Genomic DNA, 25,796 nt, shown 5'->3' on the forward strand with positions numbered 1-25,796 from the left:
GACAAGAACGTTTGGGGTTTCGTGTGAATGGATCGCCCTTTCTGACGAAGACGAGCAGGGACGAGAGTCCCTCGTTTTCCATATCGTCCCATCTAACTCGGATTCAAATACCTACGGGGAACTTCGTCCCGCTTCAGCATATAAGAAGGCGTGCGAGCAAGCGAGCAAGCGAGCAAGCCAGTGGGTGAAGAAAAGAGGGAGTTGGTAGTTAGGAGCAAGTAGCAGTACCGGGGAAAAGCGCTTCAAATTTCGCATCTCGCATCAGTTGCGTGCTGTCATCAAAAGAGGATGATCGAGTATAGTGACCTCGCGATTTATCCCTCCTCATCATAGTTGTACTTCTCAAGTATGACTCATGTCTTTCTCTGTTCGGGGTATGACAGTCAGCGTTTCGGTATGCCCAAAAGCAATGCGAATTTCGGGAAAACTCACCTTTACCAGACCCTTGAAAAAGTCAAAGCTGTTGGCATCGCTCTGCAGCGTCCACCTCCTCCCAGTCTCGCGGTCTTCCCAGCCAAGTTCTTCTGCGATCAATAGCCCGTAATCTCTGGTGATGCCCTTTATCCTCGCACGTTGTCCACCTTCGGCTTCGAGGGTCACGATTTGGTCCATGTGAAGCCAGTGTCGGTAGTACATTTGCTCCATGACCTCGTCGAAGCCCGTGACTAGAAATCGAGCATATAGGTCATCAAATACGGTCAAGATCCTGGCCAGCAATCTTTCCGTCGTGAAGGGGGCCACCTTGTGCGGCAGGAATTGAATAAGCTGATTCAATGATGTGGTCGGCGCGACATTTGTGGTATTCAAACCGATCCCACACACGGCGATATATTCTTTGGTGTTGTAGTGGCTGTTGACCAGGATACCGCCAATTTTAGTATAATTGTCGTTTCTGTCACCGCCATTCTCTTTTGCCTTTGCAGGGTCGAGGGCGAAGACGTCATTTGGCCACTTGAGCTTGACTGGCATGTCCTTATAAAGAGAGCCGTCGTAAGATTTAATGCCGTTAACAATCGCAATCGCTGCCAGATACTGAACAAAGACGACCGGAGCAGATTGCATCTGCGCCATGGGATGGCGAATCACGGTACTGAACATCAAGCTTCCTGCTGGGGATACCCAGACGTTAGAGCCTCTGCCCCGACCTGCAACCTGAACCGTCGCTGTTGCGGTAAACCCTTGGGGCAGAACTCGAAGCAGCTTGGTGTTTTTCTCGAGCAATGTATTGGTCGACGTGACCACTTCGCCGTATAACAGATGAGCACCAAAATTCACGGCACCATGGGTTTGAGTTTGGTATTTGTGCAGGTTCGAGTAGAAGGCGGAGTGATTGAAATACGGAGTTGCCCTTGGTTGAGGATGATCATCTTCATGCACTATAATCTTCTTGACCACCGTGTTATAGTCGACTATGTGGTCGGAGCTGGCATCGGTTTGGTCAGCAGATTCCTTTGACTCTGGTTCCGAGGATAGTGCTTTGGTCAAATCAACCATCTTCCAGACGGATGGTTTCAATATCTGGAAGGTATCATTTTCATCCTTGAGGAATTCGCTCCCATGTTCATCCACGTCGATGAGATGGCTCAAGGACGATATGATACCAGCGGTGTCTGTGGGGTCGGATGAAGAAAGATGCATATAGGAGAGGGAGGGTACATTTTGCTCCCCGCTCACTGTGAGGCCAAGTTTTGTCAGACACGCTTTGATAAAGTCCATCCTATGCTTCTCGTCCTCGGCCAGAGTTTTGATGACATCGGCGAACCCGGGAGCATCTGGTTTGGTCTCAAGGTTGGCTGCAGCAAACCTAGGCTTCGTCAGTGACCAGTCATCTGCTGGCTTTCCCAGGAAGACAAACTCTGGATGTGGTCCAGTCAATAACGCCGCACCTTGGCCGACTTTGCAGTAGACAATGGCAGCTGCACCTTCTCCAGAGTCGACGGCGAGAGGCTCCGTATAGCTTGCGAGGACTTCGACCCCCTGGTCTTTATATTTGGATGCATCGACGAAGACGCCACCGCCATTGTAGTAGGTCTTGAAGACATCCGGAACGGCCCCTGTAGACAAGCAAGTCTTGTCCACTTTCAATTCGGCGGCCCGCGCCCCCTTTTCACTGTGGTAAACAAAACCGGAGAATGCGCATCCTCGAGCTGTGCCAGGATAGAAAGCAAGCTCTCTGTCTCCGACAACCTCCAAGAGCTTGTTCCCTACCTCGAACTCACATCTCTTGCTACCGTAATAACCTCCGGCGCAAAATCCGATATACAGACCACCGCGCTCGACGAACTGTCGAATGCGTCTGTTGCCCTCACCATTGAGTGTCTTGCAGTAGCCCTGGTCAGCACCGCCTGGGAATACTACAGCGGCACAGCTCGCCGTCCAGGGCTCTTTGATGAGCATGTCGCCAGTCACCGGAATGACGGCATAATGAGGTGCCAGGAGTCTCCGAAGTGTATAGAGACAATGACGAACCGACTCAACAGTGCTGCCATTTCCTGAAGATAGCATTAGATTCTTATTACTCCGCCACGCATCTTGAGTGAGCGCACCAGAGTAGACAAGGACATTCATTCGGTTGGACATGGCGGGTAGTGGCGGACAAATACTTGTGGAGAGGTTGTAAGTGGCGCAGTAGGTTGAGAGTGGTCAGACAACTTTCCTGTACCACTGAAGCTCAAGATGCGGATCTGTTCTTTCTTCCACCTCTAAGCGACTGCAGACACAGCAGGATGTCGAAACAGGATAGCTTGGTACAGGCCGAGGCCGCCGACGATGAACTTGATGAGTGGTAAGTGTCCTTCGCAGTCTAACATGCCAGATCACTTGTCCCAGGCTGATATGTCGCTCTCGGTAGGGACCAACGGATTTTCAGTACGGGCTGTGCTGGTAAGTCTTGACGTCTTCTGCAGAAAATGGTTGCAGAGCTCTGATGGCAGAAACAGAGGAGCAACTGCGCATGAACGATTGCTACTATGAGAAGAAAGACTGGAGAGCTTGCAAGGCCGAAGTATGTGTTGAACCCCAAACCCCAAGGATCTTTGTAAAAGATGTGCTCCGCTGTAGATTTGTTGGTCCTCGGCTCCCAATTGCAGCCGTCAACTACAGGTCAGCAAGCTAACGTGGTGTAACAGATGGAGGCTTTCAGGCAATGCTGGAAGCGTAAGGGAAATGAGGAGCGTACACAAAGCAAGGACGTTCCCTCGAACGAGCAGTAAATTCGACAATACCGCAGCGAGAGAAAAGCTGCGTTGGTCACATCACGGCGCATGCATGCGGTGGCGGGAGTCACGAGTTTCGGTGTTTGGTGTTTAAAGACGCGCCTCAGCGAAAAAAGTTACGGGAGGCATTGGAGCTACTGTTCCATATCAACTTCTTTGCAATAACTACTCCTTCCAGGCTCTCTGATTCTTCGTCTTCTGTAGTATATATTTGACTCTTCTATTAGTTCATCCGCATCCGCTGGATAAGAACACTGTTACTCTCAGAATTTGGCAAGATTTCTCTTCCGTTTCTCATCGCAGCCACAGAAAATGTCGCCAGCTACTCGAATACCTTTCAAGATCTTGAGCGCATCAACGGCTCAGCGGCTCTCTGCTTCCTCCATTACCCTGTGCCGCTCATTTCTCGAGACCTCCCTGTTACCCTCTCGATCACTGCGTACCGTCTTACCGCGCACTATTTTCACACAGTCCATAGCTCGTCTCGCAGGGACTACACCAGCCTCAGAGCAGCCAGCAAAGACCACCTCCCCTCCTCAAGCAACGCCGACAGACCCCAAGCGCCATTCTTTCGACAACCTCGAGGATCAGCCGTTGACTTTACAAGAAGATGACCCCTCAAAAGTGGACTGGACGAGGTCTTTTCACGGTCTCTCCGTAGAGCCATTCTCTAAAGAGGCTGCGGATGCATTGCAGGCACCGTTATCTCCTGAGGACATCGAGATCAAGCCAGACGGCATCATTTATCTCCCAGAGATCAAATATCGACGAATCCTTAACAAAGCTTTTGGACCTGGCGGCTGGGGATTGGCCCCAAGAAGCGAGACAATAGTCACGGAGAAGTCTGTAACACGGGAATATGCATTACTGGCTCATGGAAGGTGAGAATATTCGACCAACGAGTATGGTATATAAGTTGATTCGTGGACAGACTTGTTTCGATTGCGCGCGGAGAGCAAGATTATTTCACGAAAGAGGGTATTCCGACCGCTGTCGAGGGCTGCAAATCCAATGCAATGATGCGGTGCTGTAAGGACCTGGGTGTTGCCAGTGAGCTCTGGGATCCTCGCTTCATTCGCAAGTTTAAGGCAGAATACACTCGAGAGGTCTTTGTCGAGCACCAAGTCACAAAGAGGAAGACCAAGATTCACTTGCGGAAGGTGATTGTTTGACCTGCTCTTGAACGTGGAGCTCTACTGACGTTTGTCCTTAGGGTGACCCTGTTCCCTACCCTTACGCCGAGTTGAAGAAATAAGGCGATGACAACAAAATTTCACAGCCATATGCCCCCCCCCCCCCCCCCCCCAGTTGTATATCAAACAAGATTAGGAATTTGGACGATATCCCTCCACAACGAGCGATAGAGGTATCGGCGAGCGTTCTAACTGTCCCATGTTTGGTCTCTCAAGCTCGGCCACTCTACCGGCCTTGCTCAAGGTGGCCAACAATGCCCAGATGATCATGTTCGAATCTAGGTATCTAGCTACAGTATCAGGACCTCGATCGTAGAGACAGGCAGACCGAAAACAAAAAGACGGCCACCGAAATCCAGAGCGCAAAAAGCAGAAGACTTTCTGCTGTGGAAGGAAGAAGCAGACACTTCTCGACTGTCGATGTCGATGGTTTCATTCGACAGTCTACAAAATTAGGTCGGCAGGCAGCGATTGGCGAATCTACAGGACAAGGAGCCTGAAAGGTCACAGGACGCAAAGATCGACATACGAGGAGCATGTCGAACTCATGGATGGTCAGTGACTTCATTCATGTCCCGTGTCGCCTTGGGTTTCCATTACTGTGGTGTTCACTCGTTGGTTAAGCCTGCCCTGCATGGTGTACATGCGGGTGACTGCTCAATGACATGCTTGCCGAGTTGTAGTTCTACCAAGGGTCCGCTCAGATGCAGCTGCCAGCGTGATGAAGCAGCCACAGAGCCTTGGCTAACTAGAAACATCCTGCGTTCGTTCTCTGCCAGTGATGGCCTTTGATCACGCGCATTAGCACATGTTCGTCCCTTTCTGCTGAAGAACTCCAGGGGTTCCGTACAGGCAGTAGTAGGCAACCAGCACCGGCAAGACGGAACAAGCCAGGTGACCACTGATGTATTTATCTGTTATTATGGAGGACGTTGAGTGGTCTACAAACGTACTATCTGTGGCAGCTGCATCGTTCTATCTCATCCCGGGCCAAGGTCACCGTCTGTCACAACTGACGCCTATCAAGGCCTCCACGAAATGCCTTCTGTACCTAAGTACTCCTAAGGACCTTGGCGACGGAAAGATCGCCTCATGTTCCGAAAGTCTACAGCGGCAAATGCATCATGATCCCTTTTATCAGTAGTAGGCAGTGCTCTCCCCACAAAGACGCCTTTCTCATCTGATTATCATTTATTGCTAGCGATTGGTGACGGATCCCTCTTCATCAGTGGCCCGGCCTCTCAATCTCAGCGTTACTCCACCCCTTCCAGCTTCTGGCTCGCCGTCTTTCGTCCTTGTTCCTTCTGCCCCGCTGGCCCTCGCCTCCATTTGAACATTTCAGCTTAGTAGTATTGTGTTTTACAGGCAAGGCCAAGATACCAAGAACGTTCACAGCCCGCTTCCTGAAGACACTTCACGACCGGCAATGAAGTCCTCCTGCTCTTCTTCGACTTCGGACCTGATGCAGCTACATGCCGGCTGATCGGTGACGGCCCTTGAAAGTCCCTCTGTCCCCGACCACGCGAAAACCTCCTTCATCCTTCGAAACCGCGAGAATCCGAGCAGAGAGAAAACACACCACTGACCCCCATAAGTGTAACGGAAGGTCTAGACTTCCCCCCCAGATGAGGAAAGTGGCACTGCTTGCACGATCCATCCACAGCGTGACTGCTCGTTCTTTGACATCCAGCTGATTGAATCTTACCCTTGGCCCGCCTGTTCCTCATTTGCTATTGTATTTTTTGCTGTGCCGGAGCGTCCTCGAACTTTACCCCGCGTCTCGCTCGCGCTTTAAAATGGCCACAGCCACTGCGCACGAATCCTCTCCTTCACCCAACTCACCAGAGGAAGAGGAGGAGCTTAAGTTTGGCGAGGTGTGGAAAGGCGCGGCCAAAGCTCCTCAGCGACCAAAACTTGTTGACCAACTCAACGGTGGGCGACGCAAGTCGTCAGTTCAGTTCCATACAGCCGACGCCGAAGACACCATAAGAAGAGAAAGTGTCGTTCAAGGCTCAAAAGTCTCCCTGCCTTCACGGAAAATGTCATCGCCCCCTCCTCCCACACATTACCAACGCGGCGTCTCCTTTGACACCATCGACAATCGAGATGCCTCCACTGAAGCCTTCACCTTACAATACAAGCACTGCGACTTCGCCGCCACTTCACGAAGCCGGACTTTCCTGTGCGGTACCGATGCAAAGGACTACTCGGAATATGCGTTGGAGTGGATGATGGACGAGTTGGTCGATGACGGCGATGAGATTGTCTGTCTTCGAGTTATCGAGAAAGATTCCAAGACCGCACATGACACACCGTACGACCGGGACAAGTATCGCACCGAGGCTAAACAACTGTTAGACAGTGTTATGCTGAAAAACAGCTCGGAGGAGAAAGCAATCAGCATCATCATGGAGTTGGCTGTGGGCAAAGTGCAAGAAATCTTCCAGCGCATGGTGAGCGTCACTACATTAACGGTTGCAGAGATCTGCATTGCTGACTCGGGATAGATCCATCTGTACGAACCTGCTGCGCTCGTTGTTGGAACAAGAGGACGAAACCTGGGCGGCATGCAAGGCTTACTCCCAGGGTCGGTCTCGAAGTACTGCTTGCAACAATCACCTGTTCCGGTAATCGTCGTTCGGCCAAGCTCCAAGCGACTGAAAAAGAAGAAGAAACGGCAACTGGAAAGTGGCCGTAGTCTCTACAGCAGCATGCTCGAGCAAGCGCAACACGCTGGAGGGAGCCATGTGTTTGAAAGTGCCAGCCACAGTTCAATCTCTATGGAAGCTACCGCGAAAGAGGCCGATGCTGTTGCAAAGGCAATCGGGCCGCCCAGGCGTGGTATATTGAAGGGTACATACGGTGGCCCGCTTGCTCGAGTAACATCAGCCAAAAGTGACGTGACATCTGATGATGATTCGCCTGAACGGAGCTTCGCCTTACCCATAGGGTTTTTGAACACCGCGAGTGCTCCGAGGGCCGACATTGCCATGAACAGTCCCAGCATCGCTGCTTTGGTGGAAGACTGGGATGACAACGAGACAACGCCCACCGAGCGAGCAAGATCACCCAATCCGCCCTCAAAACGGTCTGAACACCGCGACAGCGACGCCGCAATCTCGGACGAAGAGGACATTCGTTTGCTAGTGCCCAACATAGTCGAAGAGCGGCGGCCGTCAGTCAGAGAGACGACACCTTGGCTAGCAGACATACTGCGCGAAAAGCCACAACGGCGGTCGTATAGCCACGGTCGATCCCCCTCCAGATAAGAAATCGGTCGTACAATACAGAAGAACTAGGCTACCCAAAACTATCCTTACGACCAAGGACACCCGCAACGCCAATCCCAAAAGATGGAGGAAGACGGTTACCCGTCACGATCTTCTAAAGTCCTGCGGCAGTTTTGCCATCCAAGAGCTACTCTATACCCTGCACTGCGGTGGAGATGCCGGGACTGACCACTGAGGTCAAATATTGACTGATGCTCCGGTCAAGATACAATCTCCTGCAAGGATACGGTAATATGGAGCCCGCGCGTTGTGATTGACACGACATTATTCAAGCCCGTTGAGGACGGATGTCGGCATGAGTCGAACGAGACGGGAACCTGAACAAGGAAATGGGGTCTGGGACGAGCTGACGTGGTTGCGGCGTCCCGGGACTATTGATTTGGACCCCCCTGAATGTGTTTGTTTAAGCACCTTAACAATCGCTTTTGGTGGGAACAAACTGAGTACGAGTGCTTTATATGGAGAAGGCCTTTTGACTCATTGATCCACTTGCAAAGGATAGAGACTCGGACTGGATAGAAGCGTGTATTGTCTAGCGAACGTTCATGAAAATGCTGCAAGATTGAAGATGGGCACCCTCTTCGGCTCTCATCGTATCCGACAATGTGACGCGTTGCGGCGTCCCCTTACGGCAGGTATTGACGCCCTGTGGTGCCCAAACAGCCTTAAAGCGTGGCTCGCTGCATTCCTGGGCGTCCAGGAACCAACCACGTTTCGTGGCGGAGGGGCTGAACCTGAGAGGCCAATCGATAACAAATTATAACCATGCTCGATTCGGCCCCTTGCGTCCTGGTCATTCAGTTCTACTTGTATGTCATGTTCGAGTTCAACTTGTCTTCCCTCTTGCCCCATTCAGAGGTTGTCTGAGTAGGAACATGTATTCAGTACACCATTCCAACCACCCTTCATATCAGACTGGTCAAGATGCTACCCACAAGCGCTGACGACGACTGCGGCGAGTGTACCCCGGACTATCTGCATTCCCCTCGTCTCACCACCAAGGCGGCTTTCTCAACGATTCCCTTCATCGCTACATTCGCGGTCCTCACATTCGTCGCCTACCGCAAGGTTTACCCTCTCTTGTCACAAGTACCCTCAAAAACATCCGATGGCACGGCGAAAGGTCTTCCTCGGCCTGTGACGGCGCCATCGCCCGATTCCGCTGCTCAGCATCTCGCTCGCCGCGTGGCAGCAATCACGTTCGCTTCCACAATAGCCCTCTCTGCCGTGTTAACGGAGTTACTTCTCTGCGAAATATCCAATTCATTCAACCCCACCGCTAGGAGCGTCGCTCTGCAGATCACAGTCGTGAGTTTGTTGGGTCTTCTGGTGGTTGCCATTCCGCTGTTGGGAATATCCTCAGTGGTAGCAAAGTCCGGATACAAATTTCGCGGCGAGAAAAAGAGTCGGGCTCATCTGGCATGGGTGTTGGAATTCGCCGGGTATGGAGCGTTTCTCTTCGGATTCTGGGCGATAGGGGCGCTCCTGCCAGAAGCACCTAGCTTTACAGACAGTATGACACGGCCAGACGGCCTCTTTCAGGCGTGCTTAGATAGATTGGGCATCACCGGCGTGTCGCTGATGGCTCTGCTGTCAGGTTTTGCCTCGGTGAGTGCCATTTGGCAGAGCTTTGGACCCAAGGTTAAGGTCGTCGCCGACACGGACATTGCCCGCAAACAGGCTGGATTGGATGCTACCATGGATATGATAGCCGAGAAGAAAGAGAGGCTGAGGTTGATGGAGAGCTCCGCTCCCGAAAGCCCGATCCAGAGCTTCTGGAGCCGCACGGTTGGCGTTGTGCGCAAGAACACCTTTGATCAACAGAAAGACCTGCTCGAAATGGAGGCCTCGGGTCTCGAGACTATGGCCTCTTCGCTGGAGACCTCGCTCTCGATTCTCCGGGCACGACGGGCAAATCAACTCCGAGCAACGACAGCCACAGGGCGACTATCTTTGGCCTTTTCCTACATATTTGCTTGTTACTGTGTGTACCGAATATGCACCACCGCCATCAACATCGGTCGCCGCATCCTGTCGCCTGGGCCTGCAACTCCTTCCGACACTGACCCCGTTACATACACCATTGCTCTGTTTGCTCGACACGTCTATCCTTCTCTAGACCAGGTGTCATGGGCTCAACAGATCTCGTTCCTTCTCTCGGGGGCAATGCTGCTCGCTTCATTCACAGCAGTCACGCAAACCTTTCATCTTTTTGCTCGATTCATGCCGACTGTTCTACATGCGACCAAGACAAATTTCGCACTACTGATCAGCCAAATCAGTGGCATGTATGTCATCAGCTCTGCACTGATGCTGAGGGGCATGATGCCGAAAGAAGTCGGCAGCGTCATCAATAGCGCTTTGGGAGCAGGGCTACTGGAGCCAGCCTGGGTGCAGCGATGGTTTGATGGCTTTTTCATGCTGGCTGTGGTCGCAACTGGGGTCGGCATTTTCTTGGGCAGGCAAATATCGGGGGCATCAACGTGGGAAGACGACACTGGGTGGGATCTGGCTATGGAATTGGGCAAAGAGTCATGATTCTTCCGGTTTAGAAATGCAATGTACACGAATAAATGACGTAACTAGATTTTGTACTATATGTATCATGACTTGAAAAAGTAGACAATGGCGCAATCGGGGATTCTGGATTGCACGCATTAGATATGTTCAATGTATGGCCTGGAGGCAGCTGAGTTTACCTCGCCATATGAGATGTCGGAAGTGATGAGTAGGTGTAAATAGTTGAGAGGCGTTGTGCACTATTATAGTCAACCTTGTTGGTTACTCGACAGCCTTGTTCGGTTGGGGAAACTGGGGCACTGCGGAGTGGGTGAGGTGTCCGCTAACAATGGATTTTCTGGATTCTGCTTCCGCGAGAAAGAATACGTCGACGTCGACTACACCGTGTAGCTGCCATGACCAACCTCACAGCACCTTTGTCTGACATCTTGGTACAGAAGCACTCGTCAAAGGGCTTGGGCCAGAACCATCGAGACCTTGTGGGCCAGCTCGATTCCTTCCTGCGCGAAGCGTACCAAATCAACCAGTCCATCTCGTCCCTGTTGCGCTACCTGCGAGCCATCCGCACCCCGTACCTGTCGACTGCCCCGCCGCCACGACATCAGAAACACACCGCGGGCGACAGACATGCTGCTGCCGTCTCACACAGCCTCGGGGGAGAGGTACCAGAACACCTCAACGACGCGCAACGAGAAGCCATCGACTCCGAGACGTCCTCGGTCCTGCGCGACATCAACAACAAGATCACCAACCTCACCTCTGCGGTGACCCTGCAGCACGACACGGCGAGCAAAGTCCTAGAGAGGAAATATGGGAAACCGGACGGATTCCTCTGGCGGTGGGCCGCGGGGGACGGTGACACGCCCGACGCAGGCAAATCACCAAAGCAACTCGACGAGGAAGGCCAGTTGAGGACCACGAAGATGTTTCGGGACGGGGTGCTGTGGTATCTGAACAAGTACCTCAAGGACGCAATCACCACACAGCAGGAGATGGTGGAGAAACGGCTGGAGCGCGAGCAGCAAAAGCAAATGAGTATACTCTACAACCCGCGTAACAAGGGCGTGCGGGCCAGTCGCGATGCAGAGACCGGGACTATGAATGGTGGGCCGGAGGCGACGACGACATCTCTCCCCCCGACTCAAGATCTACGCGGTCACGACGATTACAAGCCCTGGGCCGACTCGTCGCAAGGCGGCGGCGTGGAACAAGAACTCTCCCCGGAACAGCTGCAGCTGTTTGAGGAAGAAAACAGAGGCATCGTCGAACACTTCAACGACCAACTCGGCAAGGTCACGCAGGTGGAAAAGTCGCTGATGGAGATTGGCAGTCTGCAGCAGACGCTGGTGGGACATTTGAGCGTGCAGGGCGAGATGATCGATACGCTGGTTCAGGACGCGGCCAATACGGATGAGAATGTACGCAAGGGAAATCGAGAATTGAAGAGGGCGAGTGAGAGGGGGAGCACGGCGAGGCTGGTCTTCTATGCGACGGTGGGATTTTGTTCGTTTCTGGTCGTGTGGGATTTGATCTTCTGATACTGCGATATGGACAAGATAATACCGAGTATTCGCTGCAAGATGCACGCTGTGTCTCCGATATAGCTATCGCAACCTCACAGAGACCTAGATTGGCCAGACATGACATGTATATTGGGTCTCCAACATCCCTCACTCGTATCCACGTTGGTGGGAGTCTATGCCGTCCGTCTTCACCAGCACACTCAGCAGACACCTCTGTGCCCAATGCCTGAAGGCCACGGATGGGAATACAGGGAGGGAGTGATATTGGATGCTCATTCTGCCAGTACAAGGACAGCACAAGAGCACGCCTCGACCATGTGGAAATACAAAAGAGTCGTATATCCTGAAGCAGTTGCAAATCGAAACACACCGATTGGATTTTTGGAGGAGCACCGAACCAACGGAACCCCATGCTTGTCCATGCCCTCCAAAGCCCGCAGTTGGAGTAGAATGTTCGGGGTTGGGGATACGCCATCAGTAGCCATGGATCACGTCCACATGTCCCATATGACCCGGTCAGTTTTTTTTTTCCTCTTCGATCACCGAATAACCGACGGGATCTTAGTACATGTATCCTCGTTCCCGTAGTGTCTCTGGTCCCTGAGCACCCGACATCATCACAGCCCAGACGAGAACCAGGTGAGTGGTGAGTGGCCAGGGGTAAAACCGTCGTGCATCCGCCCGTCCTAGAAGATCGAAAGTTCCGCCTCGCCCTCCTGTGCCTTTTGCCCCAAGTCTCCCTGCACGACAAGTCCGAACGATTTCTTTTTCCCGTCTCTCCACGTTTCAAATAAATTCCCTAGAACATGCCCTCACCGCCAAACCCCTCCGACTCTTCTTTTCTCCGCTCAACCTCGTCTTCTCCTTCTTCGTCCTCACATACCAACGTCTCCAACCGACTGACTCAGATCAGGAATCACACCATGGGTTCTGCGTCGACCGATACTCCGCCGACCCTGTTCGACGCCAATGTCGTCCCCCAAGCTCCTGAGGACCCTTTGTTCGGGTTGATGGCAGCTTACCGAAAAGACAATTTTGAGAAGAAGGTAGATCTGGGTATTGGCGCATACAGAGACAACAATGCGAAACCCTGGGTGTTGCCTGTAGTCAAGAAGGTGTGCCCATCCATGGCACTCGACGGTTGTCGACGCCATGCTCCCAGGTGGCTAACCCCAGTCCAGGCCGATGAGATCCTACGAAATGATCCCAACCTCAACCACGAATACCTCCCTATCGCAGGTCTCCCGGAGTTCACTTCAGCGGCACAGAAACTCATTCTTGGTGGAGATAGCCCCGCGATTCGAGAAGGACGGGTACGCAGTCAAACAAATTCTCACCTCTTTACTTTCCCTTTGTGCTGACACATAATCTCTACTTTACAGGCCTGCAGCCTCCAGACCATCTCAGGAACCGGTGCCGTCCATCTCGGTGGTCTCTTCCTTTCCAAATTCCTACCGAAACCGACCCCTGCCATCTACCTATCCAACCCGACATGGGCCAACCACAACCAAATCTTCACCAACGTCCAACTCCCAATCAAGTCCTACCCTTATTTCTCTGCAAAGACAAAGATGCTTGACTGTGACGGCCTGCTCTCGACCTTGAAATCCGCACCTGAACGAAGCATCATTCTGCTGCACGCCTGCGCACACAACCCCACAGGTGTCGACCCGACGCCGGACCAATGGAAACAGATTGCCGAAGTCATGCGCGAACGCAAACTATTCCCCTTCTTCGACTGCGCATACCAGGGTTTCGCCTCTGGGGATCTGGCACAGGATAACTTTTCGATCCGTTATTTCGTGGAGCAGGGCTTCGAGTTGGTCATTGCTCAATCCTTTGCCAAGAACTTTGGTCTGTATGGTGAGAGAGCGGGTGCATTCCATTTCGTGGCAGCTCCTGGGGCCAACGCACAGGATGTGGCCAAACGTGTCTCGTCCCAACTTGCCATCCTGCAACGTTCAGAAATCTCGAATCCACCAGCCTATGGTGCACGTATTGCTTCCCTCATCCTGAATGACCCACAGCTTTTCAAAGAGTGGGAGGGCGATCTCCGCACCATGTCCGGACGTATCATCGAGATGAGAAAGTCCCTGAAAGCCGAACTTGACAGGCTAGGCACCCCCGGGACCTGGGACCACATCACGAGTCAGATCGGCATGTTCAGTTTCACGGGCATCACCGAGAAACAGGTGTTGGCAATCAGGGAGAAGTGGCACGTGTACATGACCAAGAACGGGCGGATTAGCATGGCTGGGTTGAATACAGGCAACGTGCACTACTTTGCCGAGGCTCTCGACGACGTGGTGAGGAACGTGCAATGAAGTCAGTATGGTTGATGGTTGACAGTTGACGGACGACGTATGAGACGATCTGAAATGGACATCAAGACTACGAGAAGATGCGGAAATGGATACTAGTCACGATCTGTTTAATACGAGGTGGTTATTGAAGCAGGGGTGGGCAATGCAGGAGCAGGACAAAATACGAAACACAGGTGATTGATGCTTGAGCTTGCACAGGGAACATAAAGACGGCCAGTCAGTCACGGAGATGGGAGCTTTGGAAACCAGGGGGGTTGCATCCTGGTAATGTTTTCCTTCCTTTCTCTTCCTCAAGTCAGAACACAAAAGGCACAAGATCTGGACATTGGCATGCAAGTGTGGAAGAATTACGGGCGGCTTTGGAGGAGCCCATCAAGGGCCATAAAAAGTCACGCGGTCCCTCTACCTCTCTCTCTCTCTGTCTTTCTGTCTCTGTCTCTGTGTTGGACCTCGACCGACGCCTCGGGTGTTCTTTTCCTCTTTTGTCTTTTGTTTTCTTCTCCGCAAATGGATATGGATATGGGTTAAACTACCACAAACGAGCTACAGTTACAGCCACTGCTACAGCTACAGGGCGCATGGAAAGACCTCAATGCCAATGCACGTCCAGAAACAACAATTGAGGGAGAGTGAGCGTGCAACGTGCAGCGTGCAACAACAACAAGAAGACGTGAGAAGATGAAGGTGAATCCGGCAGCCCCCCCGTCTCTCGTCATGTTTGCTTGAGCATGCATACATGCATACATGCATGCTGCATATGCATGCACAATTGTTTGTTTGACTGTTTGTTTGTTTGATTGTTTGCTTGATATTTGCGTCTCTCTCACGCCTACTCCTGCCCTCCGCAGGTGGAAGCGGCCCCCCTTTCCCCGTTTCGTACAGCTGCCTCTCTGTTTGCCTGCCCAATTACCATTGCATTCGTCATGCATTCAAAGATTGAGGACAGCATTTTCTTGGATCGGACTGGACTGGAGACATTCTGGTTTGTATTTGGTCTCGTTTGTGTTCATTCATTCGTTGCTCTGTTGGCGAAAAGGAGGCAAGGGATACCCAAAACTACGCCTTACACACACACACCCAATCCTTGCCGGCTCCCATTTCCAACCCTTTGCGTCCTTGCGATAAGGCTTACAGCCGTGACCAGTTTGACTCAAGATGTAACATGCAATGATCCCTTTCTCGCTTTTCTGGAGGGAAGGCCCAGCAAACGCCGCTCCGCCTTCGGACAATGGTCACTAAAAGCTCAAAGATGGGAATCGAAAATCATGGCCCAGGCCGTCACGCCCCCGGCATTCTCGCCTTGAGCGGGCCACCCTAGAGCGTCGACACGGCCCTTGCCCACGACGATCTCCTCGACGACCCGGAATCCGAAACGCTCGTACAGCCGCACGGCTTGCGGCGTCGTGGCCTCTAGCCATGCAGGCACGCCTTCGGCCTTGGCGCGCTCCAGGAACGGGGTCATGACGGCGTTGATGCTGCCCGGGACGCGGGGCCTTGCAGGGTTCCGCGCCAGGAATGAGAGGTGGTAGAAAGGGCGGAGTGGCTGGTCTTGGCTGTCCTGGGCGTGTTGGTGGTCGGAGCTAGAGTCTTCAGACACTGAGCCTGACGGTGTGTTTGATGTCGATTCCTCCGGGTTTGCGGCTGCAGAGCTGCTAGAAGAAGAGGACGAGGGTGCCGCTAAATATGTCTGCTTCGCCGACTTGACTCGGGCTCTCCATTCGCTCAGCAGCGGGCCTGGTTGCGCCTTGGAGTCCATGAACGGTTTGCCCTGGTACGTGGGCGTCTCCCACAACGCAATGGCAGACCAGTCCCCGGCTTGGACCAGCTCAGCCCCGGAAGCGGCACTCTCGAGGATCCCCCGCGAGAAATGTCTCTGTCGTCGAGCAGTGTCGATCAGTGGGGAGGGAAACGGTGGTGGTGTGCCGTCGATATCTACGATGAACGCTGTGGTCAGGGCGGTGCTGGAAAAAGCCGCCGTGATGATGGAAATGAAGTTGGAGACGTCGTCAGCATGTGAATCCGTGGCGATGGCGACGCAGGTTGGGGTCGAAGTTGAAGAAGACATGTCTTGAATCCACAGAATCGCGGTTGCTCTGAATCTTGCAAAACGAATGGTTCGCTTTCTTTTCTTCTCTACGAGATCTTCGTCTTCGTGGGCAGGCACACTTTGTTGTATTGTTCCCTTTGTTCTCTCTCTGTTGGTATTTGTTTCCGGAGGACTCCTGTGCGTAGTGGAATGTCTCGAGCAAGGGCAAAGGCAAGATCAAATCGTAAATCGGAGAGCAACCGTAAAGAACACAACACAAAGGTGGAACACGGGAATGACAGACTATTAAGGCAAAGCAGGAAATTTAGAGAACAGGAGGAGAAGGGGGGAAAGGAAACCTGTTGCGGTGAGATGAAGTATCACGAGGGACGACGTACAAGAGGGAATGTTGTGTAAAAACAAAAGGCGGATGAGTCAAGGAAACGCCCCCGTCCGGATGTTCAGTGTGTCCGATGCTAAGCGGCCAGGCGGGAATCCTCCTTTACCTCCCCTTCCAGCTTCCAGGGTCTGTTTATTTTTTTCACCCTCTATTTCTCCCCCTATGGGAGGCGATTAGATGGTCATATGTAATATGTAATATGAGGTAAGGTACCTACCTAGGTAAAGGTTGGCTTTCCTTTATGCTCCTGCCCGCCCTGTGACGAAGGACAAAGCGCGTACATGCGTGCGGCGGAACCCTTCCACACTACCCAACGTGACATCGCGGTCGGGGTGGCTGATCGGGGTCCCTTCCAGAAGAGGTTTTGATATGGGGTAAGAGAAACCTGAATCATTGGTCCCTTTAACAAAGTGTTTTCTGTTCTGTTCGGAAAAAAGTTAACGAATTACAAGGACATTGGTTGGAAGAGCGGAAAGGGAGGAAAGAAAGGAGGGGAAAGGGGGTCACGAGGACTTAATATATTGATTTTCCTGAGACGGATGGTGAATGAAGGAATGTACGAGGTATGTGCCTCGTAAAGCTTCAGGCAGGACAAAAGGGGCGAAGTCGTCTTCGCCCTCGTTCAAGTCCCATGGATGGCTGCCAATAGACCCGACTGAGCAGTGTCTAATGTAGCATTTGAGTTCGAGAGAGGCTGCCATTGTTTGAAAAGGGAACAGATACAAAGTACAACCATCTATACCGAGTACATCAACTATCCAACTCATTGACCAGCAATAAACTACGCCATGCCCGCGCACGTATTCCTTTTCCTACCGAGAACCCTGAAAGACGTCCGAAAGACTTACCTTTTCCTGTGAGCTATCGACCATGTTTTGAGACATCACGAGGTGAAGAACATCAGCCATTTGATGTACTTCTCCTTTTTGGCTTGTCGCTTTGCTCGCTCTGCGGCACGGGCTGCGGCTTGCTGGTTGTCATCTTGCCGAGTCTGGCGTCCTTGAGACTGGTAACCTCCTTCGGAGTACGCACGGCGACGATTGCTATTGTTAGAGCCTTCCGCCCCTCGAGAGCCGTCTTGGTGGTGTGAACGACGCTGCGAGTACGACACCGGGCGCGGTTCTTGCTGAGGTGCCTGCGATCCACGCTGCGAAGCTCGATGTTCAGAAGCTGGTCTGCTACCTCTCTCACTGTGACGACTTCCGGGACGTTGATCATATTGCGGCGCATCTCTGCCTTGTCGATAAGCGGAAGGTGGATGTTGCGGGCGGCTCGGTCTGGTAGGATCTCTCACTAACCATTTCTTCCCGTTTTTATCAACGACCTTCCTGACTTGAGGTTTTTTGGCCTGTCCGCCTCCATGTGCGCGGTCATTTCCTCGGGGTGTTGTCTCCCGCCTCTCTTCGTGATAAGGCATTGTGGTAGATGAAATTGCACAAGCTGTACGTCCTTGGGGGAAATTGCTGATTGTTGTGTTTTGATGCGTGTACTTACCTGGCTTACCTGGAATCTGGCAGCTTGCTTTGATGGTTTGGTGCATATCAGCCATGATGGCAGGGCTCGCGACGCATTTGTAGTCGGAGGCTCTTCGCCCATCCAGAGGGAACAAAGACCCTTGTGCCTTCCAGCTATGTATAAACAGAACAAAGACTCCAGAGCAGCAGACAAGCGACAGGACAAGGGACGAAACATATTTTTACCACAAACCAGGGCTGTCGAGGACAACAAAGGCTGATTGATGAGCGTAGGAGTTGGTGGTTGTGGTGCTGGAAGACATCACGTCGTTCATTGTTCACATCCATTTCAGCCTGAGGCTGCACCTCTCACAGCAACAAGGCGATCTATGACTTGATCGGAAGAGATCTACAGATAGACATTGACAAATTGGGGATGTCAAGTAAATAATCAAAAACCTGATGAATCGTGGAGGACGAGGTATGTACTGCCGAGCGCAAATGAATAGCCAAGTGATCAGCCGGCCCATCAGACATGCAATCTCACACGCACCGATCACACCGAAATGAAGCCCTCATACTCGTGTCTCGTGTCAGGACTCCCATTGAAAATTGCTCCCAGCTTCTTCTGATAATTTTTGAACGGTTTTTGCACTGCCTTGGTGGCTTTGTGAGACCTTCAACGCCGTTCACTCCACAAGGTGAGCAGTTACCCCAGTACTTTATCAGGAGTAACGAGCCAGCTGGAAAATTCCATGTATTTCTGGCCCTGGATGCATTGGAGGGAACCACAGTGGATCACGGCCGCATGGAGCTGTTTCAGAGCTTGTATCAGACTCAAGCCAAATCAGCCAGGGCGCAAGCCACAACCGTCTCCCATGCTCTTTTCGGGCCCAGCGTTCAGGTGCAGGCGGGCTTTTTGCTGGCGATGGCCGATGCGACGCAGTGTGATGACTGGGCCACTGACGAGCGGGCTTGAGGAGGCTTGAAAGGGGCTTGCATTTTTCGCCGAAAGGAATGGAGTGACTGGGGTGACTGGCTAGAAAAACTTTTCTGCCCGTCAAATGAGGGCCAGCGAAATCTCGGAATCTCACCCGTTTTCCCCAGTTCTTGACCAGGGGGCGCGTTTACGAAACAAAGGGCTTTCGTCATGCGACTCCGAGGGAGCACAAATTTGAACGACAGAGGGAAAAAAAAAACATTGTTTGCCCTCATTGGTGGCGTGCTGTTGACTGCTGGGGGGATCCATGAAAAAAAGTACCTGGCTTGGTGGATGCGCAGGTACCGTTGCATCAATCGAGTAGAATTGAGTACACTACCTACATACATACATACATACATGCATTGCAATCCCCATCGATCCTCCGATTCACGATTCCTTCACTTTCTACCTCATACCTATCTTTCCATTACTTCAATCCCTGTCATTAATTGCACTCGCTTGACTGATTTTCGAGACGTGTTATTGAGTATTTGAGGGTGCTAGTCGTCCGTGTCAACATCCTTGTCGATCTTGTACAAACACATTAATTTTTCTTGTTCCTCCTTTCTCAGATCGCCCTCGCTTGTACCCCAGTTCGCTTCTTCTTGAAACTGGGTTCCGATCTCTAGCACTCGTCCGCTTCTCTCAGGTAGAGTACGCGTACAAGTCTGTTTGGGATCTTCATCACTTCACCCGCAACACAAATACCCGACGAAATACTGCCGGTACTGTTGCCCACATTCTTTCACTTCCCCTTGGGCCCTAGAGTGACATAGCTTGGCGGCATGTCACAGAACAAGAGGTTTTCAAGAGAGGGGTTTCAACCTTTAACCCATCACCCATCACGGGACATGGCAAACCCTAACGACGTTACGATTGATATTCCCTTGACCAAGGTCAGCACCTCTGGCAGCGCCACTGGGGCACGCAAGGCCGATGCTCTTTCTCCTTCTGCTTCCCAGTACAACGGCGAATATTCAGAAAAGATGGACGAGAAACAAGGTCACCACTTTCACAGAGGCCCAGCGGGCAGGAGAAGAAGGTTGGAGGATCGAGGACGGCAGAGCCAGGCCAAAGAGGATGGCACATTGAATGCATTCGGCAGATTCTACAAGCGAGTCTACAACTTCTCCGTCTTGACCCGCTATTTCATCTATGTTGCACCGCTCGCTTTGGCAATCGCAGTTCCGATCATTGTCGGGGCTACGGTCGCCCCTCGAGCACGCATCGGCGGCGTCAAGATCTTGTGGTTCTTCACCTGGATCGAGGTGGTCTGGGTATCGCTGTGGGCTTCGAAACTGGTGGCTCATTTCTTACCATTTCTCTTTCAGTTTATTTGCGGGGTGGCCAGTCCTGGCACAAGAAAATATGCCCTCGTCCTCAGCGCTCTCGAGATACCTCTCTCGCTTGTTGGCTGGGCCGTGACATCACTGGCAACGTTTGTCCCTATCATGACATTAAATCCTGACCAGAGATCACGTGGTGAGACTGGCCTCAAGTCTTGGGAGTCCATCATCAAGAATATTCTCTTTGCCTGTGTCTTTTCAACGTTGCTCTTGCTCGGCGAAAAGCTACTTATTCAGCTCCTTTCCATCAGCTATCACCGCAAGCAGTTCGATGAAAAGATCAAAGACTCGAAGCGAAACATCCACCTGGTTGGTCTGCTCTACGATGCTTCTCGAAAGCTCTTCCCGGAGTACTGTCGAGAATTCGCCGAAGAGGATTATCTCATCAACGATGTTCTGGACTTTGGGGAGCGAAACAGCAATCGGAACAGCATGTTACCTGGTCACAAACGGTCTGGCTCGGCCACCCCAATGAAACTCATCCACAATGTTGCACGGGTTGGAGACAAGGTCACAGCAGCATTTGGGAATGTGGCCCAGGAGATTACTGGGAAGAAGGTTTTCAATCCCACTGCCTCGCATTCAATCGTGGTCCAAGCGCTCGAAAAGAAACATTCAGCCGAAGCCTTGGCTCGGCGGCTTTGGATGTCGTTCGTCCTAGAAGGGAAGGATGCTCTGAGCCTGGAGGATATCATTGACGTCCTGGGTCACGATCGAGAACAAGAAGCCCACGAAGCCTTTGAGATCTTGGACGTGGATTGCAACGGAGACATCTCGCTAGATGAAATGGTCCTGCGAATCACCGAGTTCGGACGAGAGCGTCAGTCGATCGCGAGCAGCATGCACGATGTCGATCAAGCCATCAATGTCCTTGACAGCCTGCTGTGCACAGTTGTCTTCGTCGCTGTTATCTTCATCTTCGTCGCCTGGCTGAATCGGAATTTTACCACCACACTCGCTACAGCAGGAACTGCCCTCCTGTCAATGTCTTTTGTTTTTGCAACAACCGCTCAGGAGGTTCTCGGGTCTTGCATTTTCCTTTTCGTGAAGCATCCATTCGACGTGGGCGACAGAGTCGACATTACCGATACCCAGTACGTTGTGGAACGCATGTCTCTTCTTTATACGGTGTTCCGCCGCGTCAAGGACCACAAACGGACCCAAGTCCCCAACATCGTGCTCAACTCGCTATGGATTGACAACGTGTCTCGCAGCAAAGCCATGCGCGAACAGATTCAGCTGTATGTCAGTTTCGACACCAAGTTTGAAGACATTGATCTGCTCAAGAAGGAGATGACCAACTTTGTGCGGGATAAGGATAATGCACGCGACTTCCAACCGGATGTCGACATTGAGGTTACCGGGGTTGCGGAAATGAACAAGATGGAGTTGAGGATTGAGATTCGGCATAAATCAAATTGGGCAAACGAGGCGGTACGAGCAGCGCGGAGGAACAAGTTCATGTGCGCTCTGGTCCTGGCCGTGCGGAAAGTTCCCCTCTATGGTCCAGGGGGTGCCGGTCCTCCAGCTGGTGACAAGGCCAACCCTACCTACTCCGTGGCGATCAGCGACGAAATCGCGAGGAGGAACAAGGAGGAGTTTGACGAGAACCTGGATAAGAAGAGACTCGTCCCCTTGCTGGACCAGAACAAGCCTCATCTCGACCTCTCTAAAACAAAATCTTCCGACCACCTCGGCGTCAGCACCGGAACCGATGTTAAGGAAGCGTCGGCAGTTGACAACTTGGTGAAGCGCAAGGTGGCCGTCGACCCTGAAGAGGTTGTCGACCATGAGCGAGAACTCCGGATGGACAAGAAACGCTCCAACGACGTTGAAGAAGTCCGCGACATTCTCAGACGCGAGTCTACCAGGGGTCGGCGCCGGGCGGCTCGCCACAGCGGTCTCTCAGTACCCAGTGTGGAGTATGGAGGAGGCTCGCGGACCATCCCTACAATCCCCGATGCATCACCGCAGGAGCCCATGACTGCGACGCTCTCGGCGCCAGCCAGGGTCAGTTACTTTGAAGACGTGCCGCAACCGGAGCCGATGCCTCCGGCCGTGTCGCAGGGTTGGACGACAGTAACACCACTGAACTACAACGCGCCAGCGGCCCAGCCACCGTCGCCCCAGATGTCCCCGGTGTCCAGCACGGCCAGCCCGTCCCGATATGTCCCCGGCAACGCCTTTTCGCAACGAGCTCATGCCACGTCGCCGATCCATCGAATGCCCGTGCCGGGAATGCCTGAAATGAAGAGAAACTTGCAGACGCCAAACGGGTCTTCTCCACCCAGGTGATTTGCTAGAGATATATGGAGAGGCGATACGATTACAACCAGCCAGCCAGCCAGCCAGAGTCTGGCACCAAACCTGACTCAAATCTAATGAACATACAAACCAAAAACTCTGCTGCATATGGTCGATCATCCAGGACGGAACTATGATTCTTTCGTCGACATGGTTGATCACGCACGGCAAGCTCTTTTTCAAGGGATGGGAATCTTATCCAGATGATATCCAGTGGCTCATGCTGCTTGTCAAATGAATCGAGAAGATAGAAAGAGATAGATAGAATAGGATAGAGTTTAGTCGCCCTTGGGCGCTTCTCAATCACAAGAAGAGACGAGAAGTCTTTGGTAATTCAGACATTGAAAATCGTCGTTAGGATGAGTCGACGTAGAAATACAGGAGTTGTGTCTAACTAACTATTCCGATACCTGCCAGCCGGGGGGGAGAGTGTCCAGGTGAGGTGAGGTGAGGTGAGGAGGAGAGGGAGTCCATAACCTGTAACCCACAACCATAACATAACATGTCGGGGATCTGCATGCCTGCATGCCTGCATGCCAGAATGCCAGAGTGCGCCGTATTGTTACTGTATGTCAATCTCAATATCTCACAAAGACGCCCGCAACCAGCCTGGATCGACTGCTTCCACTTCCACTCCCACTCCCGCTCGCGCTCCCACTACCACTGCCACTACCACTGCCACCCGCACTGCCGCCGCTATTATTGCCGCCGCCTCCGCTACCGCTTCCACTCCCACCACCAGTACCACTCCCACCGGAACTCGAAACTCGATCCTTCCTCTTCTCCTCGCCCTTTGCCTCCTCAGAGCCTTGCCGCGGCGTACTCGCCGAACTGGAGGGACTCGTTCTCGACATGAACATATCGGGTCCGGGCCGTTGGTTTCCTCCAGGCGACGAGGTCGTGCTCGACGAAGAACGGTGGTAATAACTCATCTCTTTCTCCGGGTCTGGGTCTGGGTCTTTGCCTTTGTCTTTGGAGGGCTTCTCGGGGCTGTTGCGTGAGATGTCTTCCTCTTGCTCGTCTCTCGTGGCGGTGTATGGAGTAGTGGTGGGATGTGCAGGGCTTCTTCCTCGGTCAAGGTCGAAGCTGGTTGATAGGTGTTCGTCGAGGGGAGTGGTGTCTCTTGTTGGTGATGGTGACGGCGATTCTTGTACGTGCTCTGCTGTTGTGGTTGTAGACGTAGATGTATTCGAGGGCTTCTTGTCCATAGTCATTCAACTCAGACAAGGAGGTATTCCAGACGGGTTTTGTAGAGATCTCTCAACGGAGAGAGTTTATACGTCCCAATCCCAATCCTGGTTCCAGTCCCAGCAAACAGCAATAGAGAAAACGGTGATGCCTTACGACATGCATGCATGCACGCAGGTGCCGGTGCCAGGGCCACGGCCACAGCCCCTTGGTATCAAAGGCCTGACTGGTCCTCAATAGTCAGGACACGCATTCGACCCTTGTTTGGTGGTATATGTCAGGGACACCAGGGACACAGCCTCGTTTCGTTTCGTTTCGATGCAGCAAAAGTACAGCGCTGCTCGAGGTCGTCGTATTTCGGTGCGTATGCGAAGTCAGGAGAGTATTTGAGGATTGAGGATTGAAGAGATGTGGTTGATTCGACTTTTCAATTACCGGGCACAGACAGACACCTATACTATACCTAGTACAGTGTACAGTACCTTGATCAGAGTCTCTCCTTTGCCTTGCCTGGGTGAACTTCTCTCCCACTCCAAAGTTCCAAGGCCCCTTTGCCAGAAGGACAGAAGGACCAAGACCATTATAATTATAGCTCAATCAAAAGTCTGCAGCACGCACGACACAGCGCAGCATTGAGTATCTTTGGAGGATAGGCAGCGTGTTAGTTCTGGCACTGTCTGGTTAGTGTGTACTCCCCCCCACCCTACCATACCATACACACTTGGGCCTTGGTGTGCGTGTGCCTGGATTGATGGACCAATAAACCAATTGGACTCGAGTGGTTTCGGGAATGTCTGGTCACTTGTGAGTCTCTCCCTCGTCGGTCCAAGGCGACGCCGTTCAAGAAGAGGGGGCTAAACAACTCCCTATCGGTTGGTTCACTTGTCCACTTGTCCACTTGTCCCCCCTGTCTTCTTTGACTCGAACCAATCACCTTCGACGAGATTGAACCGGAGACGGAACAGGTACCACAAGGCCAGGGTTTTTTCCTCCCCAGCGGGATGGGCCATGACGCATGTTTTGTGACTACTCTGATTTACCTAGGTTTCTGCGAGGGGAAGTTATGAGTCGAACGTTGATGTTAAAGTTATCCTGCCCGTCATTGCGATGTAACGCCAAACGACGCCCAGTTCTTCGGCATGACACAAGACCAAGATGGAAAAGGGAAGGAAGGACCCTGTTTTTCGCTTCTATTCCCACAGCTCGTCCACAACAGACAAAGCATATCCGCCGGCCCGGGGTTTCGCGACACTACTGGGGTGGTCCCTAGTTCTGGTCAAACGCGAGAGATTTTTTTGGGTTTGTTGTTGGTATTTTCGTTGCCTACTTCCATTATTCCATACCCTAACAAATGACCCCTCGTATACGAGTGTAGAATGGAAGCCTTGATCTTGATGCCTAGTAGTCAGATGACCCCCACGGAATGGTTTTTTTTTTGCCACAGCCACAATCACAATGCATTCCCAGATACTCAGGCGGGCGGGGCCCAGATTGACTTTTTCCCAGTCACGATCGATGGAATGGATGCAGAAGAAGAGGAGGAGGCCTGAGGGGCGACGGCGACGTCACTTCTGATTTCCAATCCCTCCACAATTTCACACAGGCACAGGCACAGGTGCAGGCGCAGGCGCAGGCACAGGCGCGACAGGCACACAAAGGAAGCCACGAGTTACGAGTCACCTCGAGTCTACGAGTCACTCGTACACTAGTACTATCCTTCCACCAGATGAGATGATGGAGAATTGCGCACAAACAGTGTCTGCCTGTCTGCCTGGTTCGCCTACCGAGTGAACTCTTTGTCCCCCTGGCTTAGTCAGGGCGTTGCCCCTCGTCCTATACCAATTAGAAAGAAAAGACGGGAAACTCCATCCTGCAGGGATTGGGATACACGAGGTTGGACTTGTCGGCACGGCAGATTCACCAGAGGTTATCCGGTTGTTTCCTGCATGCTGCATCCGTCCCGCATGCTGCATCCTGCAATGGAAATCGTAGTAAAATAATATGGCCACGTGCCTCTTGGGTCATGGCTCA

At 52.4% G+C, this 25,796-nt stretch overlaps 10 protein-coding genes across 10 annotated transcripts; 6 read left to right on the forward strand and 4 right to left on the reverse strand.

The window, feature by feature from the left end:
- Nucleotides 1-342: 342 nt before the first annotated feature.
- Nucleotides 343-2,580, reverse strand: AYO20_01368 (biotin-[acetyl-CoA-carboxylase] ligase; the record flags this gene model as incomplete). The annotated part of the gene is made up of 1 exon (XM_022639674.1): nucleotides 343-2,580. One exon carries the CDS (start codon nucleotides 2,578-2,580, stop codon nucleotides 343-345), a length of 2,238 nt encoding a protein of 745 aa, XP_022504510.1.
- Nucleotides 2,581-2,726: 146 nt separating this feature from the next.
- Nucleotides 2,727-4,470, forward strand: AYO20_01369 (hypothetical protein; the record flags this gene model as incomplete). The annotated part of the gene is made up of 7 exons (XM_022639675.1): nucleotides 2,727-2,785; nucleotides 2,852-2,883; nucleotides 2,940-3,004; nucleotides 3,443-3,634; nucleotides 3,687-4,096; nucleotides 4,147-4,375; nucleotides 4,429-4,470. 7 exons carry the CDS (start codon nucleotides 2,727-2,729, stop codon nucleotides 4,468-4,470), a joined length of 1,029 nt encoding a protein of 342 aa, XP_022504511.1.
- A 1,734-nt stretch (nucleotides 4,471-6,204) lies between these two features.
- AYO20_01370 (hypothetical protein) lies at nucleotides 6,205-7,677 on the forward strand (the record flags this gene model as incomplete). The annotated part of the gene is made up of 2 exons (XM_022639676.1): nucleotides 6,205-6,861; nucleotides 6,916-7,677. 2 exons carry the CDS (start codon nucleotides 6,205-6,207, stop codon nucleotides 7,675-7,677), a joined length of 1,419 nt encoding a protein of 472 aa, XP_022504512.1.
- A 945-nt stretch (nucleotides 7,678-8,622) lies between these two features.
- Nucleotides 8,623-10,236, forward strand: AYO20_01371 (hypothetical protein; the record flags this gene model as incomplete). The annotated part of the gene is made up of 1 exon (XM_022639677.1): nucleotides 8,623-10,236. One exon carries the CDS (start codon nucleotides 8,623-8,625, stop codon nucleotides 10,234-10,236), a length of 1,614 nt encoding a protein of 537 aa, XP_022504513.1.
- A 377-nt stretch (nucleotides 10,237-10,613) lies between these two features.
- Nucleotides 10,614-11,756, forward strand: AYO20_01372 (hypothetical protein; the record flags this gene model as incomplete). The annotated part of the gene is made up of 1 exon (XM_022639678.1): nucleotides 10,614-11,756. One exon carries the CDS (start codon nucleotides 10,614-10,616, stop codon nucleotides 11,754-11,756), a length of 1,143 nt encoding a protein of 380 aa, XP_022504514.1.
- A 908-nt stretch (nucleotides 11,757-12,664) lies between these two features.
- Nucleotides 12,665-14,065, forward strand: AYO20_01373 (hypothetical protein; the record flags this gene model as incomplete). Its single annotated transcript, XM_022639679.1, has 3 exons — nucleotides 12,665-12,856; nucleotides 12,923-13,054; nucleotides 13,124-14,065. The coding sequence occupies 3 exons, from the start codon at nucleotides 12,665-12,667 to the stop codon at nucleotides 14,063-14,065; spliced, it is 1,266 nt and encodes a 421-aa protein (XP_022504515.1).
- Nucleotides 14,066-15,308: 1,243 nt separating this feature from the next.
- AYO20_01374 (hypothetical protein) lies at nucleotides 15,309-16,130 on the reverse strand (the record flags this gene model as incomplete). Its single annotated transcript, XM_022639680.1, has 1 exon — nucleotides 15,309-16,130. The coding sequence occupies one exon, from the start codon at nucleotides 16,128-16,130 to the stop codon at nucleotides 15,309-15,311; it is 822 nt and encodes a 273-aa protein (XP_022504516.1).
- A 1,261-nt stretch (nucleotides 16,131-17,391) lies between these two features.
- On the reverse strand, nucleotides 17,392-17,721 carry AYO20_01375 (hypothetical protein; the record flags this gene model as incomplete). The annotated part of the gene is made up of 1 exon (XM_022639681.1): nucleotides 17,392-17,721. One exon carries the CDS (start codon nucleotides 17,719-17,721, stop codon nucleotides 17,392-17,394), a length of 330 nt encoding a protein of 109 aa, XP_022504517.1.
- Nucleotides 17,722-19,778: 2,057 nt separating this feature from the next.
- On the forward strand, nucleotides 19,779-22,568 carry AYO20_01376 (hypothetical protein; the record flags this gene model as incomplete). Its single annotated transcript, XM_022639682.1, has 1 exon — nucleotides 19,779-22,568. One exon carries the CDS (start codon nucleotides 19,779-19,781, stop codon nucleotides 22,566-22,568), a length of 2,790 nt encoding a protein of 929 aa, XP_022504518.1.
- A 587-nt stretch (nucleotides 22,569-23,155) lies between these two features.
- AYO20_01377 (hypothetical protein) lies at nucleotides 23,156-23,785 on the reverse strand (the record flags this gene model as incomplete). Its single annotated transcript, XM_022639683.1, has 1 exon — nucleotides 23,156-23,785. One exon carries the CDS (start codon nucleotides 23,783-23,785, stop codon nucleotides 23,156-23,158), a length of 630 nt encoding a protein of 209 aa, XP_022504519.1.
- Between the last annotated feature and the right edge of the window lie 2,011 nt (nucleotides 23,786-25,796).

This window comes from Fonsecaea nubica (assembly GCF_001646965.1).
Source record: "Fonsecaea nubica strain CBS 269.64 chromosome Unknown Scaff5, whole genome shotgun sequence".
In the NCBI taxonomy this organism is placed as follows: Eukaryota; Fungi; Ascomycota; class Eurotiomycetes; order Chaetothyriales; family Herpotrichiellaceae; genus Fonsecaea; species Fonsecaea nubica.